A 19,009-nucleotide genomic window follows, 5' to 3' on the forward strand; every position below is an offset into this window, starting at 1 on the left:
GTAATATAACCCTCTCTCAAATGGATTCTTACCTCAAGTCTAGTGATTTTGCTTTAGTTAATCATTTATAGGACCTGGAGAGCGATACACCTGTTTTTGAGTTGGAAAGCGACCTCGATCCTCCTTATAGATAAGGAGACTGATGGCTAGAAAGGGTTGGAGACTGATTCAAGACCACACAGGTGACGAGTGGCAGAGCCCAGACTCCTAACCCATGGTACTTAAGAACAAGTTAGTGCTCCTTCCATAACATCCACTGAAAGTCATTAAAGATGAGTAGAGATTTCTTATTTCTCATAACAGACCTCAAAATGCTGGAAATCTATGAAGTTAATGGGATGGTCATTGCTTGCTTCATTCATACACTCAGGAGTGAAGAAAGACCACCAATAATCAGGACAGAAAAAGCCAAGCAAGAACAGAGATGAATAAGAAAACTAGGATTTTCTGACCCAGAGTTTCCTAGTATAAATATGAGACAGATTATGACTGAATGAAAAGATCAGAATTACCTCCAAGGACCATGCCAGCCTGGCAGCATTTTCTAAGGCGACATGCAGGGCAATTTTTTCTGCGGATTTTGTCAACAATGCAGTCATTTCTTCCAGCACACAAATAGTTATGCTGCCCTAAAAACCAAAAGAAGTAAAAATTATTTACATCTAAAACACTAGAAATTTTATGCAGTGACAACTGAAACAGAGGACAGAAATAATTTAGACAGTCTCTGTATATTTTTCCATACCATCTGCTATTAATATGCTATCAGTTAAAGTATACATGGGGCACTGTCTACATTTCGACATCCTCACTTTGGCTAAGTGGTACATTGTAAGCCCATGGGCCATTTATCTAATGATTTCCTGGCAGTGTCATATCAGCAAATGCATGAATGTCGGGGGACATTCTGCAGTCCCTGTATCAGCTAGCCTTTTGCACGGCATGAATGACTGTCAGTGATGCTACAAACCTGATCAAGATTTTACCTGTGCCTTTAGGAGCCTAAATGAGGTGAACACAGCTTAAAAATCAATTCATGAGCTCTGTTATAAATCTTCTGTACAAGGTTTTTGGGCCTCTTCTTAATGGCATCAGCATCAGACTGCCCTTAGGTCTGTCATTTCAAGATTAGCTACAGGTTGCTGAGCAGTGTTAATTGCTTAAGATAGTCAATTCCACTAAGACTTTTTTTTCTGATATTTGAGCCTTCAAGAAAATGCAGACTAAAGAATTAAGGAGTGGAGAGGAGACATCCTTGATTAAAAACAAAACTAAACTAAATCGTTCACCTATATGGGAAGCAAAATTTCATTATCGCAACATGAAGAAACCTGAGGCGAGAAACAAATACTGGTCCAGGACGAATGCAATTCCCAAAGTCCTGGAAGAGACAAATGTAAGGTGTGCACAAATGCAAGAAAATATTTGTACAAGAATATTTATAGCAGCAGTGTTCATAATAGCCCCTAACTGAAAACAACTTAAATGATCCATAGCATAATGTATAAAAGAACTGTTTTATTCATTCTGTGCATTATTATAGAGCAACGAAAATGAATGAATGCCTAGCCCCACAGTTGAATCACATAAGTAAATGTTGTGTAAAATAAGCAGACACAGAAAAATACTTTATGGTTCCATTGTATGTAAATTTCCCAAACAGTCAAAACCAATCTATGATATGAGAATCTGGGATGCTGGTTACTTTTGGGAAGTGACTACAAAGGGCACAAGGTGGCTTCTGGGAACCTGAAGATCATTTTATTTTTTCACCTGGGTGATAGTGGTATGGTTTCACTTACTGGTAATTTATTAAGTGCTACACTTTTGAGCACTTTTATGAATGTCAATTAAAAATTTCCTTCTTTTTAAAAAAGGCTTTACCTAAGAGGACAGCCTAGAGCCAGTCCCTGGAAGTCCAGAGGCTGAGGGTCAGAGCCAGTAGTAACCAGACCAAAAAGAGGCATCATTTACATTGCAGGGTTACATTTGGAGCGTCCAGTGAAAAATCCCCAAGAATCCCACAAAAACATCCCATGAGAGGGAGAGTCAACTATAACCATCAGCAAACACAGAGAACTACAGTGAGAATCATATATGTATCTGCTGTGTACAGCCAGGCTCTCCCACTAACCCGTCCTCCAGGCCTGGCCCTGGAAAGGTCAAAATCAACTGCTAATGAGCCTTAGGAGTGCAAGGAGGGTAAACAGAGAAGATGCAGATCTTGTTCATCCTTCCCTGAAGTCTTCAGGCCCGAGGCAGTGATGAGTTGGGATAAAGGAGAAATCCTAAATTAGATGAGAGTTTGGAATTCTGACTATCACGCTAGCGCTAGCGCAGGCATTTGGATTACTGAAATCAGATTACTTTCTTCTGATTAAAAACCAGGGACTGGACTAAGATTTCATGTAAGGGATGGAAGACCTAGCCCACAGAGCAGGTTTTATGGTTAGAAATCATGGTAATATTGGTATTTTTGGGGAAAAAATATACACACTTATACATAAATATACTCATAACAAGGTAATTATTTTAATATTGCTAAAACCCAGTGATTCTCAGACTTTTTTTGATGAATTTTTAAAAATTCAGTTTTATTGAGATATATTCAGATACCATACAATCATCCAGTGTACAGTTGTTCACAGTACCATCATATAGTTGTGCATTCCTCACCACAATCAATTTTTGAACAGTTCCTTACTCCAAAAAAAACCCAAATAAATAAAAATAAGAATATACATAAAAGTAAAAAAGAACACTGAAAGCATTCCAGCCCCCATGCCACTTTATTTTACATTTGATTTATGTCCCCATTTTTCTACTCATCTGTCCATCCATTGGATAAAGGAAGTGTGAGTCACAAGGTTTTCACAATAACACAATCATACCTTATAAGTTATATACAATCATTTTCAAGAATCAAGGCTACTGGGTTGCAGTTATCAGTTTCAGATATTTCCCTCTAGCTATTCCAATACTCTAAAAACTAAAAAGGGATATCTATATAGCATATAAGATTGTCCTCCAGTGACCTCTTGAATCCATTTGAAATTTCTCAGCCACTGAAATTTTATTTTGTTTCATTTCACTTTCCTGTTTTGGTCAAGAAGATTTTCTCAATCCCATGATGCTGGGTCCAGGCTCATCCCCAGGAGTCATATCCTGCATTGCCAGGGAGATTTATACCCCTGGGAGTCATGTCCCACGTAGTGGGGAGAGCAGTGAGTTTACCTGCCGAGTGGGCTTAGAGAGAGAAAGAGGCCACATCTGAGCAACAAAGAAGTTCTCCAGGGGCACAATTATAAGTAGACTTAGCCTCTCCTTGACAGTAACAAGCTTCATAAGGGCAAGCCCCAAGATCGGGGGCTCAGCCTACTAAATTGGTAGTCCTCAGTGTTTGTGAGAATATAAGTACTAACCCAGGTGGGGAAGTCCAGCATTTCCACATTTTTCCCCAGTTGCTCAGGGGAACCCTGCAAATACATTTTTATTCTCTGCCAAAATTATTTTGGGAGGTATTGGGATTTCACACTAAACTGTACAACTTACCAGATATCACTTCCTATTCAAAGTTCCATGTAACTATGGTGTTTGAATAAACTAACTGTACAAGTTAACTTATTTAGTGTGCTACAGAAAATATAGATCCTGCACAAAATAACCATCTTTTCCCTTAGTCTCACACAGAAGTTGAAGTTTTAAAACACAGTCAATATTGCCCTTTACCCTTTGGCCTGATTTACCTTAGTCCTAACCAGATCCACTTCATTCATATCTCTAATTGAAGTCTGAACTCTTTTCAGTTTTTATTAACAGTTGCTATATGAGGTAATATTCACATTCATAGCTGCCGAGCAGTAGCTCTGAGTTACAGGTGTCACACAGGTACCCAAAGTTCCAGAGACTGACCAGGTTATGCACAAAGAGCTCAGCATCTCAGAATTTGGAGATAACCATTACAACTCAGGAACAGATGTGACTGCTGTAAGAGCTTACAATCTAGGGATCAGTACAATAAGCATTCCCCTGACAACCTGTGCTCTAAGATTCAATCATCAGAGTTTACATATAGTTAGTCCATATTAGTGAGGCTTTATGTTTGTCTTCTCGTTTCTGGTACCGTATGCACTCAAATGTCCTCAAGTTCCATTCACCTAATTACGTGTCTCACAACGTCATTCCTTCTTGCAGCTGCTCAATATTCTATCATTCACCATTCTGTTCATCAGTGGCTGTACCCTTAGGCTACCTCCATCCATTGCAAAGCATGAATACTGTCATCATAAACACCAGTGTGCAAATGTCCATTCGTGTCCTTGCTCTTGGATCTTCCAAGTTTATACCCCATAATAAGACTGCAGGACCTTATGGCACCCATATATTTAGCTTCTTGTGGAACCACCACACTATTCTCCAGCGAGGCTACACCATTCTACTTCCCTACCAACAGTGAATAGGTACATCTCTCTCCATGTTTTCTCCAGCACTTGTATCCCTCTGTTTATTTTTCCCTCCAATTTTATAGCGATATATTCACAGAGCATAGAATGATCCACAGGGTGCACTCAACTGTTCACAGTACCATCATATAGTTTTGCATTCGTCACCACAATCAGCACTTGAACATGCTCATTACTCCAAAAAAAATTTTTTAAAAAAGATAATATATATATAATACAATACAATGATAAGGTCAGACAACACCACCACTACCAAGAATCCCATACCCCTCCCTTATATCCCCCTCTCATAGACATTTAGCTTTGGTATATTGCCTTTGTTACATGTAATGGAAGCATATTACAATGTTACTGTTAACCGTGGACTTCAGTTTGCATTGAATCTATTTTATCCCCAATACCATCCCTTTTTCAACACCTTGCAAGATTGACATTCCTTTGTTCTCCCACAGGTACAAACATTTTTATATTTGTACATTTAGTCACCATCACTGACCACTCTAGGTTTTACTAAGTTATATAGTCCCAGTCTTTATTGTCTCTTTCCTTCTGGTGTCATACATGCCCCTAGCCCTCCTCTTTCAACTTTATTCACAGACATCTTTGTTCAGTATAATTACAGTATTGTGCTACCATCACCCAGTATTGTGCTATCCATTGCTGGATCTTTACAATCAATTCTGTTGAACATTCTATATTCCTTCAGCATCAAATGCCTGATCTCTACACTCTTTCTATCTCCTGATAACCTCTGTTCTCAGCGTTAACTCTCAAAGCGTACTCATTAATGTTAGTTCACATTAGTGTGACCATACAGTATTTGTCCTTTTGTTTCTAGCTAACTTCGCTCTTAACATCCTCAAGGTTCATCCATGTTGTTATATGCTCTGTGACTTTGTTCTGTCTTACAGCTGTGTAAAATTCCATCTGATGTATATACCACAGTTTATCCACACGTCTGTGGTTGGACTTTTGGGCTGTTTCCATCTCTTGGCAATCATTAATAATGCTGCTATAAACATTGGTTTACAGATGTCCATTTGTGTCTTAGCTTTCAGTTCCTCTTTCCTCTGAGTATGTACCTAGTAATGGAATTACTGGATCATATGGCATGTCTATACTTAGCTTCCTGAGCAACCACCACACTGTCTTCCAGAATGGCTGCACCATTCTACATTCCCACCAACAGTGAATAAGTGTGCCTCTTTCTCCACATCCTCTCCAGCACTTGTAATTTTCTGTTTTTTTTTTTTTTTGATAATGGCCTTTCTAGTAGGTGTAAGATGGTGTTCTAGTTTGCTAATGCTGCAGAATGCAAAACACCAGAGATGGATAGGCTTTTATAAAATGGGGGTTTATTTCACTACACAGTTACAGTCTTAAGGCCACAAAACGTCCAAGGTAACACATCAGTAATCGGGTACCTTCACTGGAGATGGCCAATGGCGTCCAGAAAACCTCTGTTAGCTGGGAAGGCACATGGCTGGCGTCTGCTCCAAAGTTCTGGTTTCAAAATGGCTTTCTCCCTGGATGTTCCTCTCTAGCAAGCTTGCTCCTCTTAAAAACGTCACTCATAGCTGCACTCCGTTCAGTCTCTTTGAGTCAACATGTTTTATATGGCTCCACTGATCAAGGCCCACCCTGAATGGGTGGGGTCACACCTCCATGGGAGTATCCCACCAAAGTCACCACCCACAGCTGGGTGGGGCACATTCCAAGCAAATCTAACCAGCACCAAAACGTCTGTCCCACAAGACCACAAAGATAATGGCATTTGGGGGACACAATACATTCAAACTGGCACAGATGGTATCTCGTGGTTTTGATTTGCAGTTCCCTAATAGCCAATAAAGTCAAGTTTCTTTTCATGTTTTTGTGCCATTTGTATTTCCTCTTCATAAAAGTGTCTGTCCATGTCTTTTCCCCATTTTTAAACTGGGTTGTTTGTCTTTCTGTTGTTGAGTTGCAGGATCTCTTTATATATTCTGGATATTAAACCTTTATCTGATATGTGGTTTCTAAATATTGTCTCCCATTGCATAGGCTCCCTTTTTACTTTTCGGACAAAGTCCTTTGACGTACAAAAGTGTTTAATTTAGAGAAGATCCCATTTATCTATTTCTTCTTTCATTGCTCACACTTTTGGTGTAAGGTCTAGGAAACCACCTCCTATCAAAAGATCTTTAAGATATTTCCCTACATTTTCTTCTAAAAGTCTTATGGTTTTTGTGCTAATGTTTAGATCACTGATCATTTTGAGTTAATTTTTTTAGAAGGTGTGAGATAGGAGTCCTCTTCCATTCTTTTGGATATGGATATCCAGTTAACCAAACATCATTTACTGAAGAGGCTGCTCAGTCCCAGTTGTATTGGCTTGACTGCCTTATCAAAGATCAGTTGTTTGGAGATGAGAGGGTCTATTTCTGAACACTCAATTCGGTTCCATTGATCTGTATATCTGTCTTTATGCCAATAACATGCTGTTTTGACCACTTTAGCTTTGTAGTATGCTTTAAAGTCAGGTAGTGTGAGAACTCCCACTTCCTTCCTCTTTCACAAGATATTTTTGTTTATTCAGGGCACTGTATCCTTCCAAATAAACTTTGTTATTGGGTTTTCTATTTCTGCAAAGTAAGTTGTTGGGATTTTAACTGGTATTGCATTGAATCTATAAATCAGTTTAGGTAGAAACGACATCTTAACTACATTTAGTCTTCCAATCCATGAACATGGTATGTTCTTTCATTTTTTTTTTTTTAGGTCCTGTTTGATTTCTTTTAACAGTTTCTTGTAGTTTTCTGTGTGTAGGTCTTTTGTGGCCTTGGATACATTTATTCCTAAGTACATTATTCTTTTGGTAGTTATTGTAAATGGGATTTTTTTCTTGATTTCCTTATCCTGTTGCTCATTACTTGTGTATGGGAACACTACTGATTTTTGCATGTTGATCTTGTACCCTGCCACTTTGTTGTATTCATTGATTAGCTCTAGTCGGTTTGCTGTAGATTATTCTAGATTTTCTAGATACAGAATCATGTCACCTGCAAACAGTGAAAGTTTTATTTCTTCCTCTCCAATATGGATGCCGTTTATTTCTTTTTCTTGCCTAATTGCTCTAGCTAGAACTTCAAGCATCATGTTGAATAACAGTGACAGTGGGCATCCCCATCTTGTTCCTGATCTTAGAAGGAAAGCTTTCAGTCTTTCCCCATTGAGTATGATGTTAGCTGTGGGCTTTTCATATATTACCTTTATTATATTGAGAAAGTTCCCTTCTACTTCTATCCTTTTGAGTGTTTTCATCAAGAAAGGATGTTGAATTTTGTCAGATGCCTTTTCTGCATCGATCAAAATGAGAATGTGGTTCTTCCACTTTGATTTATTAATGTGGTGTATTACATTAATTGATTTTCTTGTGTTGAATTGTACCTGGAATAAATCCCACTTGGTCATGGTGTATAATTCTTTTAATGTGCTGCTGGATTTGATTTGTGAGTATTTTGTTGAGGATTTTTACATCTACATTCATTAAAGAGATTGGTCTATAATTTTCTTTTTTTTGTAGTATCTTTGTCTGATTTTGGTATTAGAGTGATGCTGACTTTATAGAATGAGTTAGGTAGCTTTCCCTCCTCTTCAGTTTTTTTTTTTTTTTTTTTTTTTTTGGACTTTGAACAGGATTGGTACCAGTTCTTTCTTGAATGCTTCATAGAATTTGTGTGTGAGCCATCTAGTACTGGGCTTTTCATTTTGGGGAGCCTTTTGATGACTTACTAAATCTACTTGTGATTGGCTGTTGAGGTCTTCCATTTCTTCTCAAGTCAATGTTGGTTGTTCATGCTTTCCTAGGAAGTTGTTGATTTCATCTAAGTTGTGTACTTTATTAGCATACAGTTGCTTGTAGTATCCTCTCATTATCACCTTTATTTCTGTGGGGTCAATAGTTATGTTGCATTTCCCAATTCTGATCGTGTTTATTTGCATTCATTCTCTCCCTCTCCCCCAACCCTCCCTCTCTTTTGTTAGCCTAGCTGAGGGTCCATTGATTTTACTGATTTTCTCAAAGAATCGACTTCTGGTTTTGTTGATTCTCTATTGTTTTCCTATTCTCAATTTCATTTCCTTCTGCTCTAATCTTTGTTATTTCTTTCCTTCTGTTTGCTTTGGGGTTAGTTTGCTGTTCTTTCTCTAATTCCCCCAGGTGAACAGTTAATTTCTCAATTTTTACTCTTTCTTCTCTTTTAATATAAGTTTTTAGGGCAATAAATTTCCCTCTCAGCGTCACCTTTGATGCATCCCATAAGTTTTGATATGTTGTGTTTCACTGTTATTTGCCTAGAGGTATTTATTGATTTCTCTTGTAATTTCTTCCTTTATCCTCTTGTTGTTTAACATTGTGCTGTTTATCCTCCATATATTTGTGAATTTTCCAACTTTCTGCCTGTTATTGATTTCCAACTTCCTTCCATTATGATCCAAGAAAGTATTTTGTATAATATCGGTATTTTTAAATTTGTTGAGACTTGTGGTTTATCCTAGAGAATGATCCATGAGTGCTTGAGAAAAAAATGTGTATCCTGCTGTTGTGGGGTATAGTGTTCTATAAATGTCTGTCGAGTCTAGTTCATTTATTGTACAATTCAACATCTCTGTTTCCTTATTGATCCTGTGTCTAGATGTTCTATCCATTGATGAGAGTGGTGTTCTGAAGTCTCCCAACTATTATAGTAGAGATATCTACTTCTCTCTTCAGTGTTGTCAGTGTTTGCCTCAGGTATTTTGGAGCACTCTGGCTCAATGCATAAATATTTATGATTGTTATGTCTTCTTGATGAATGGTCCCTTTTGTTAATATATAGTGTTCTTTGTTTCTTTGAATTGTTTTACATTTGAAGTCTAACTTGACTGATATCAATATAGCTACTCCCACTTTTTTCTGGTTGTTATTTGCATGAAATATCTTTTTCCAACCTTTCACTTTCAACCTATTTTTGTCCTTTTGTCTAAAGTGACTTTCTTGTAGCACATAGATGGGTCCTGTTTTTTAATCCATTCTTTCAGTGTATGTCTTTTTATTGGGGAGTTTAATCCATTAACATTTAGTGTTATTACTGTAAAGGAAGTACTTTCTTCTACCATTTTGTCTTTTGGATTTTATATGTCATATCTTATTTTTTCCTCTCTCTTTTATTCTTTCTGATAATCTTCATTTCTACACTCTTCCCCAAACCTGTCTCTCCTGTTTTCTCCTATCAGCCTGTAGCACTTCCTTTAGTATTTCTTGTAGAGCTGCTCTCTTGTTCACAAACTCTCTCAATATCTGTTGATCTGAAAATATTTTAATCTCTCCTCATTTTTGAAGGGCAGTTTTGCTGAATATAGAATCCTTGACTGGCAGTTTTTCTCTTTCAGTATCGTAAATATATCATACTATTGACTCCTCACATCCATGGTTTCTGCAGAGAAATCCAAACATAGTCTTGTCAAACTTCCCTTGTATATGATGAATTGCTTTCCACTTGCTGCTTTCAGAATTCTCTCTTTCTCTTTGACATTGGAGAATCTGATCAGTAAGTGTCTTGGAGTAGGTCTATTGGGATCTATTCTGCTTTAGGTACACTGCGCTTCTTCAGTCTCCAATTTTATGTCTTTTGTAAGAGTTGGGAAAAATTTTCAGTGCTTTTTTATTCCATTATTATTTCTGTCCCTTTTTCCTTCTCTTCTCCTTCTGGGACACCCATAACATGTGTATTCGTGTGCTTCATGTTGTCATTCAGCTCCCTAAGACCCCGGTTGTATTTTTCCTTTCTTTTCCCCTATCTGTTCTTTTGTGTGTATGATTTCAGATGTCCTGTCTTCCAGTTCACTGATCCTTTTTTCTGCCTCTTCAAATCTACTGTTGTATGTCTCCATTGTGGTTTTAATCTCTTCTATTGTGCCTTTCATTCCCATAAGTTCTGCCATTTGTTTTTTCAAGCTTACGAATTCTTCTTTATGGTCGTCCAGTGTCTTCTTTATATCCTTCATCTCTTTTGCCACATTTTCCTTCAGCTTGTTTATTTGATTTAGGAGATTTGTTTGAACATCTTTAATTACTTGTTTCAGTTCCCCTTTCTCAGATGAAGTGTTACTTTTTTTTTTTTTTACATTTTATTTTGAAATAAATTCAAAGTTACAGGAACAGTTGCAAAAACAATACAAACTCCATACACAGAACTCCAGCATTCCCTGACTCCCCCCGCCCGATATCCCGATCCATTAACTTTAACATGTTGTCACACTGCTATTTCTTTCCCTCCCTCTCTCCCTCTTTCCCTATCTATCATCCATCATCTATTGCTGTCTTCTGAACATATGAGAGCTAGCTGCACACATCCTTGAACAAATACTATAATTCACATATACAATTCCCATGAACAAGAACATTCTTTTACGCAATCCCATTAAGCGCAGCTAAGAAGTACAAGAGATTCAACAATGATACAAAGTTTACATTCTATATTTCCTTTTCCTTATGTCTCAACTGTGTCCCTTTGAGCCTCCTGTCCTCCATCCTTTGATCCCATCCAGGGTCATCCTTGGCATTCAACTGTCATCTATTTAGACTGTCTTTTTTTTTTTTCTCAATTGTGGAAACATATATACAGCCTAAATCTTCCCATTCCACCCCCTCCCTAGCATTCCATTAGTGGGATTAATCACATTTAGAATGTTGTAATGCTATCACCTTCCCACCATCCATTACTAGAAATTTCCCTTAACCTCAAACAGCAACCCTACACTCATTTCTTAACTCCCCATTGCCCCTTCCCCCATTTCTCTTAATCTATACTCTACTTTTCATTTCTATGGTCATATTCTCTGATAATTTCTTTGTGTTTACTGTGGGGCTTAAAATTAACCTCTTAAATCCATAACAATCTTGTTTTTCTTTGATACCAACTTAATTTCAATAGGACACATAAACTATGCTCCTATACTCCTCCATTCCCCCACCTTTATATAGTACTTGTCAAAACTTACATATTTTACATTGAGTTCAAAACCACTGATTTGTCATTAGAGTTTGTGTATTTTATATCATGTAGGAAGTAAATAGTGGAGTTACAATTCAAAAATTATTGACTTCAATTTGTACTCCATTGTGGTCAGAGATTGTGCTTTGAATGTGTTCAATTGTTTTTTTTTTTTTTTTTTTTTTTTTTTTTTAATTTACTGAGGCTTGTTTTATGTCCCAGTATATGGTCCATTCTGGAGAAAGAGCTGTGATCACTAGAGAAAAATGAGTGTCCTGGTGATTTGGGATGTAAGGTTCTATACATGTCTGTTAAAATTTTCTATATCTCTTTCTCCTTTTTTTTTATTTCTCTGTCAGTAGGGCTCCCTTTAGTATCTGAAGTAGGGCAGGTCTTTTATTGGCAAACTCTCTCAGCATTTGTTTGTCAAAAACTTAAGCTCTCCCTCAAATTTAAAGGAGAGTTTTGCTGGATAAAGTATTCTTGGTTGGAAATTTTTCTCTCTCAGACTTTAATTATGTCTCACCTCCATGGTGGCCACTGAGTAGTCACAACTTAGTCTTATCTTGTTTCCTTTGTATGTGGTGAATTGCTTTTCTCTTGCTGCTTTCAGAACTTGCTCCTTCTCTTCAGTATTTGAGAGTCTGATCAGAATATGTCTTGGAGTGGGTTTATTTGGATTTATTCGATTTGGAATTTGCTGGGCATTTATGCTTTGTGTATTTATATTGTGTAGAAGGTTTGGGAAGTTTTCCCCAACAATTTCTTTGAATACTCTTTCTAGACCTTTACCCTTCTCCTCCCCTTCTGGGACACCAATGAGTCTAAAATTTGGACGTTTTATTTTATCTATCACATCCCTAAAATCCTTTTCAATTTTTTCATTTTTTTTCCCCATTCTTTCTTTCGTTCTTTCATTTTCTGTTATGTGAACCTCTAGGACACTGAGTTGTTGAACTTACTCTAATCTTGTATTATGAGTATCCAGAGTCTTTTTAATTTGGCCAACAATTTCTTTTATTTCCATAAGATCGTCTATTTTTTTATTTAATCTTGCAATTTCTTCTTTATTCTCTTCTAGGGTCTTCTTTATGTCCCTTTTATCCTGCTCCATGGTCTTCTTCATGTCTTTTATATCCTGTGCCATGTTTTCACTCCTCAATTGTAATTGTTTGATTAATTGTGCCAAGTACTGTATCTCTTCTGATATTTTGATTTGGGTGTTTTGGATCGGGTTCTCCATATCATCTGGTTTTATCATATGCATTAAGATTTTCTGTTGTTTTTGGCCTCTTGGCATTTGCTTTACTTGATAGGGTTCTTTCAAGTTGTAAAAAAAAAAAAAAAAATACCAATCTAATTTTTCATAAATACAAGTTGGTGGTTTACACATTCTCCAACTAACCAGCAGATGGTGTCTGCGAGTCACCTATACCCCTCAAGTCAGTTCTCCCAGCTCTCTCTGTGTGGTGCGTGGCGAAATGATTTTTGTGGGGTTCAGTTGGTGAACTCAGTTTGGGTGTGTTGTTGGAGCTGTCCGCTCTAAATGTGGGGCATGTGTCTGGGTGGTCAGGGAGGCAGAGCAGCTTTAATATTCAAACCTCCCAGGTCTTCCCGGAGATTCAAGGCTATTGCAAGAGTCTAAGCCTTCATTTCTGTTTTGCCCCTGATTTTCTCTGTTGCTGACCCACAAACCGCCGGCATTGATGTAGCGTCCCTGGGTTTTCCAAGCAGGCCCCCCTTCTCAGCTGTGATCTTCCAGGACCTCTGCTGAGGGAAGGCTGTGCTACGTCACTAGTGCGCTTGTCCCTCAAGGGAAGTCCTGGGCCGCCGGGCCCTGTAGGGGTGCTCTCTGCCTGATGCAAAGATTAGCCTATAATTCTTGACTGGTGTAAGTTCTGAATGAAAGGCAGGTAGTAGAGCTGGGCCCCACCCCTTTCCTCTTAGAGAAGATAAATGCCTTAGGGGGAGGTCATTAGCATTTCAATGGTCTCCCTCTGCCTGTGCCACACCCCTGTCTGGGTCACAGAACTGGGAACTGAAAATGGCAGAGGCTTTCTCCACTGAGTCGAAAAAGGAACAGAGCTAGTCCGAGGTGACCCTCTGGCTCTCCAAGGTCAGTTGTCACCCAAAGCCTCTGTCTACTTGTTGGGGATTCGTACCTCATAGTGAGCAGTTCACACTCGCTAATTAAAACCCTAGTTGGAGCTCAGCTGAGCTATATTCGCTTGCTGGGAGAGAGCTTTTCGCTGGCACCACTAGGCTTTGTAGCTCGGGCTGTGGAGGAGGGGTCTCCCGATTTGGATCCACAGTTCTTACTTACAGATTTTATGCTGTGATCTTGGGCAATCCTCCCAATTCAGGTTAGTGTATGATGAGTGGACGGTCACGTTTGTCCCCCTGCAGTTATTCCGGATTATTTACTAGTTGTTTCTGGTTTTTTTTTAGTTGTTCCAGGGGGACTACTTAGCTTCCACTCCTTTCTATGCCACCATCTTGGATCCAACTACTTTGTTCTTTTGAGTGGTACATATTGTAGTGTTTCCTAGCATGACTTGTTATTTTTATTTGTCTAGGCATCTGATTTTCTTGATTAGTTTATATTGGAGCTCATTTTCACTCTTTTTCCTAGGGCTTTCTTGTTGGTTGGCTTTGTTCTCTATCTGTTCTTTGGTGTTCAGTTCAATTTCTTCTAGACTTGTAATATAGCTTCTGTTTATTTGGTCAGAATTTTTCAGATCTTGTTTTTCTGTTTCTTGCCCTGCTTCTATGTAACCATTTTGTGAAAGGGTCTTCCCAGATTTGATCAACCCAATTTTCCCAGTCCAGACAGGCCCAGGTGTCAGAGGAAGGTGTAGTCTGTATCACGTTTCCCTGAGAATGAGACCCCACAAGTTGTGAGACCCTCCTGTGAAGCCTTAGACCCTGTGCTTTTCCTAAGCTGTTCAGCAGGTGGCGCCTGTCAGCCTGCAGCTAGTCACCAGTGTAAACAGGTGCTGTGCCTTTAATTCTCAGCAGACCCTGTCCCTGCTAGGGGCATAGGTGACTCAAGCTGTTTCTGTTATCTAGTCCCTGAGCCTGAATTATCTTAGTAAGGGCCACCACTTGAGCTGGCCCCCACCCTGTGTCTTGGAGGAAGTTATGCCCTTTAAGGTATTATCTCCCCCACTTCACTTATTCCTTTGTCTCTCATACCTACAGACTCATCTTAGCTCCACCCTTGCCTGGGTCCAGCTGCCATCTACAAATATCTGAGGCTTTCTGTAACGAACTACTTAGAATAGTTATTTAAAAAAAAACAGAAATTCCTTCCCAAGGCCTTTCTCCAACCCCCAAGTTTTGTCAGTCCCAGTACAGACTATTTAAAGATAGGCCCTTTAGGCTATTATCTCTTTCACCTGAATAGTTACTCTCAGACAACTTGAATCCCACCCTTGCCCAGGGCAGTGCTAAACCCTGAGTCTTCCAGCAGCTCTTACGGGCTACTGAAAAGTAAAAAAAAATAGTCAGAGAGAAAGAACGGAAAAGAAAAAAAAGAAAAAAAAAAACTTTTCAGAGATGGACCCTAGCTCCACAAGTTTGGAAGTAAGAGCTGGAGTTGGTACTCATTTCTATGTGCCCCTTTTCTTGGAGCCCAGCCCTTTTCCAGGATTCTGGACACATCCAACTCCAAAAGTTTCTGTTTTGCTGCTGTTGTTGTTGTCAGTTCTGCCTCCTCTCTGCCCGACCGAATCCTCCTGGTTCCTTTCATGCCCACTCAGTTAATCTGTGCTTAAAGCTTTTATTCAGCAGTCTGAATTTGTTAATTCTGCAATTGGGGCCAGGTTGAGCACTCCTCCTTGCTCCCCACACAGACTGTTTCTTTTTCCCTCAGGGAACCAGCTCCAAGACAGTCTGCCATGCCTGTGGGTGAAGAGGCACCAGCACCCCGGCTGGGGAAACTTACAGTTCTTTACTGCCATCTCAGTCATTCCACCTGTTTCAGACTGGTGTACAATGCACGCCAGTCACAGAGGGCCCCAATATGGCTGTTCCATAGAGTTCCTTGCTATTTACCAGCTCCCTTAGGGGAGTAACTACATTCTACACCTCACTCTATGATCTTGCTCCACCCTCCCGATTAGGGACAATTTTGCTCCCCCCAAGGACATTTTTTGGTTGACATGATTTGGGGGTGGTGGTGGTGCTGTTGAATAGAGGACAGGGATGCTATTAAGCATCCTACAATGCTCAGAACAGATCTGCATAACAAAAAATTATCTGGCTCAACATGTCAATAGTGCTGAGGCTGAGAAACCTTGGTGTAAACTCATGATTCCCTAACTTTTAAAAAAAGATATATTTTATAGTCCTGGCTACTGAAAATCTCCAGAAGGAAAGACAGCCCCAGCAGCAATGAACAATACTAAGATTTATTTATTTCGTCACAATAACATTTTCATCTAAAAGGAACAGGTCTCTTTAGAGAAATGGCTGATCCAGGACTGGGCAAAGAAATGTACAAGTTGAGCCTGTGATGCTTTTTCATGCCAAAGAGTAACAGTGCTATTGAGGGTCAATGGAGTTGTGTCAAAATCACCCTGACTATCAATAGGAGAAAATATTTGGAAACCACATATTTGATAAAAGTTTAATATCCAGAATATATAAAGAAATCCTACATCACACACATAAAAAGACAAACAACTCAAATAAAAAAAATGGGCAAAAGACATGAATAGACATTCTTTCGAAGAGGAAATACAAATGGCTAAAAGCACATGAAAAGATGCACAACATCACTAGCTATTAGGGAAGTGCAAATCAAAACCACAATGAGATATCATTTCACACCTACCAGAATGGCCACTATTAAATAAAACAGAAAACTACCAGTGTTGGAGAGGATGTGGAGAAATAGGAGCGGTCATTCATTGCTAGTGGGAATGTAAAATGGTGCAACCACTGTGGAAGATATTTGGCAGTTCCTTAGGGAGCTAAGTATAGAATTACCACATGATCTGGTAATCCCACTACTAAGAATAAACCCAGAAGAACTGAAAGCAGGGACTTGAACAGATATTTGTACAACGATGTTCACAGCGGCATTATTCACAATTGCCAAAAGATGAAAGCTATCCGTGCCCATCAGTGATGAATGGATAAACAAAATGTGGTATATACATATGATGGAGTATCATGCAGTTGTAAAAGGAATGAAGTCCTGATGCATGCAACAACGTGGATGAAACCTGAGGACATTATGTTGAATAAAATAAGTCACACACAAAAGGACAAATATTGTATAATTTCACTGTTACAAACTAATTATAAGCAAACTCATAATAGTTGGTATCTAGAATATAACCCCAAGAGATACACTGGGGTTAAAGAATGGAGAGTTGATGCTTAATTTATAAAGAATTTCTATTTAGGCTGATGGTAAATGTTTGGAAATGGATAGTGGTGATGGTAGTACATTATTGTGAATGTAATCAATAGCACTGAAATGTATAGGTAAATGTGATTGAAAAAGGAAACTTTAGGATGTATTTATTACTAGAATAAAAATTAAAAGCTAAACCATAAGACTGTACAACACAGTGAACCCTACTGTAGATGATGGATTACAGTTAATAGTACAACTATAAGAACAATTTTTCATGAATTATAACAAATGTACAACACATACAAAACAGTATTAGTATAGGGCGATAAGGTGGTATAGGGGAAACCTAATGTAAATAAGGGATAGAACTATTTTAATAATCTTTAATCACTTGTAACAAAGGTAACTACTGTTGGAAGCATAGTATGATTTATAAAATTCACAATGACCAAAGTTAAGGCAACTTGAACATCAAATACAATTTAGTGCAAGTGATTAAAACACAATGACTATATAAAAAGCCATGTGTAGAGAGGCAGGCAGCGGGCGACTGAAGGGGCATTGGAGATATCTGCTTGTGAAGCACAGGTGTCTACCAAACTAGGAATAATACAAGAGCTTTACTTGAAATTAAAGAGTACCCCGATAATGAGGTACAGAAAAACCGAGTACTAACTTTGGAAGACTGGGAAGAAAAGTGGGTGAGCCGCAACATTGCATTTCATCAAGAACAAGGACATCAGCTATTAAAGAAGCATTTGGATACTTTTCTTAACAGCAAGAGTGGACTCAGGATGTTTTTCCTCTTTGTGGAAAAACAGTTGAGATGAGATGGTTTGCAGACCTGGGACACAGTGTGGTTGGTGTGGAGATCAGTGAACTTGGGATTCAAGAATTTTTTACAGAGCAGAATCTTTCTTACTCAGAAAAGCCAATTGCTGAAATTCCTGGAGTCAAAGTATTTAAGAGTTCTTCAGAGAACATTTTATTGTACTACTGCAACATTTTTGATCTTTCCAGAGTAAATATTGACAAATTTGACAGGATTTGGGATAGAGGAGCCTTAGTTGCTGTTAATCCAGGTGATTGAGAATGCTATGTTGATATAATGTTGTCCCTAACAAGAAAAGGGTTCCACTACCTCACATCTGTTTGTTTCTTATGATCAACTAAACATGCAGGCCCACCATCTTATATTCCAGACACTGAAATTAACAGGTTGTTTGGCACAAAATGTGATATTAATTGCCTCAAGAAGGTTGATTCTTTTGAAGAACGACAAGAGTTGGGCAACTGACTACATATTTTAAAAGTTATATCTATTTACAGACAAAATCTAGCTTATCAACATGTTTTTTGGGCAATTGGAAAATTATGCTTGAAATTATAATGAATGACTCAAAAGATCATTCACCAATCACATCACAGATCTTTGTTCACAAATGCATATAACTTTTTAGAGAAAAGCACATTCTAAAATGTTAAAGTGACTACACTTTGGAGAGGAGAGTGTAATTAGAGGTTAAAGCAGACTGTCTGTTTTACTTACAGATTGTAAAAATTTTTACCACCAAGCATGTATTACTTGTATAATTAATATTTAAAAGAGGAATGCAGTGCATAACAAAGAAATATAAGAGATGTAGAAAATTGACATTGAGTGTAATACTTTAATAAGGTGCAAGGTAAAAGGAAAGTAATCTAAGAAGTTATATAAAATAATAATTTTACTATAAACACCCCTTATGTACCCTTTTCACATTTTGTCTCCTTATGTAATAATTTTATATGTAAGAGAAACAAATTTAAAAGTTTAGTTAAATGAACTAACTTATATGAAACCAAGTGTTCTTCCTAAATTGTAAAAATTTTACAAATTTTAAAATTAAGTTTTTTCTTGAGTTTGGAAGTTTTTTGTTTCCTCTAGGTTGACCTTGTTTAAATGATAGACTTACATGACATACAGTAAATCCAGATTCATGATTTTTCACTATGAAAGTTTAGATTAGAATGTTTTTCACTAGTACTCATTTTATTGAATCAAACATTCCCCTCTACCTGCACTACCTAATATCTAAAAGGTTTAGATTGTTTAGCTCATGTTAACAAAATGATGTATTTTATTGAAAATAAGTTATTTGTGGGGAAAAAAAAAAAAGCCA

The 19,009-nt window shown here is 38.0% G+C and overlaps 1 protein-coding gene and 1 pseudogene across 2 annotated transcripts in view; one reads left to right on the plus strand and one right to left on the minus strand.

Moving 5' to 3' along the window:
• PGR (progesterone receptor) overlaps positions 1-19,009 on the minus strand; it is a 113,119-nt gene that overhangs the window by 60,781 nt on the left and 33,329 nt on the right. For both annotated transcript variants that reach the window (XM_037841194.1, XM_037841195.1), the window contains exon 3: positions 513-629. In XM_037841194.1, coding sequence (XP_037697122.1) covers positions 513-629 — 117 coding nt within the window. The remainder of the gene's footprint in view (positions 1-512; positions 630-19,009) is intronic.
• Positions 1,322-18,187, plus strand: LOC119535875 (annotated as a pseudogene).

The sequence above is a fragment of the Choloepus didactylus genome, chromosome 6 (assembly GCF_015220235.1).
Source record: "Choloepus didactylus isolate mChoDid1 chromosome 6, mChoDid1.pri, whole genome shotgun sequence".
Lineage (NCBI taxonomy): Eukaryota > Metazoa > Chordata > Mammalia > Pilosa > Megalonychidae > Choloepus > Choloepus didactylus.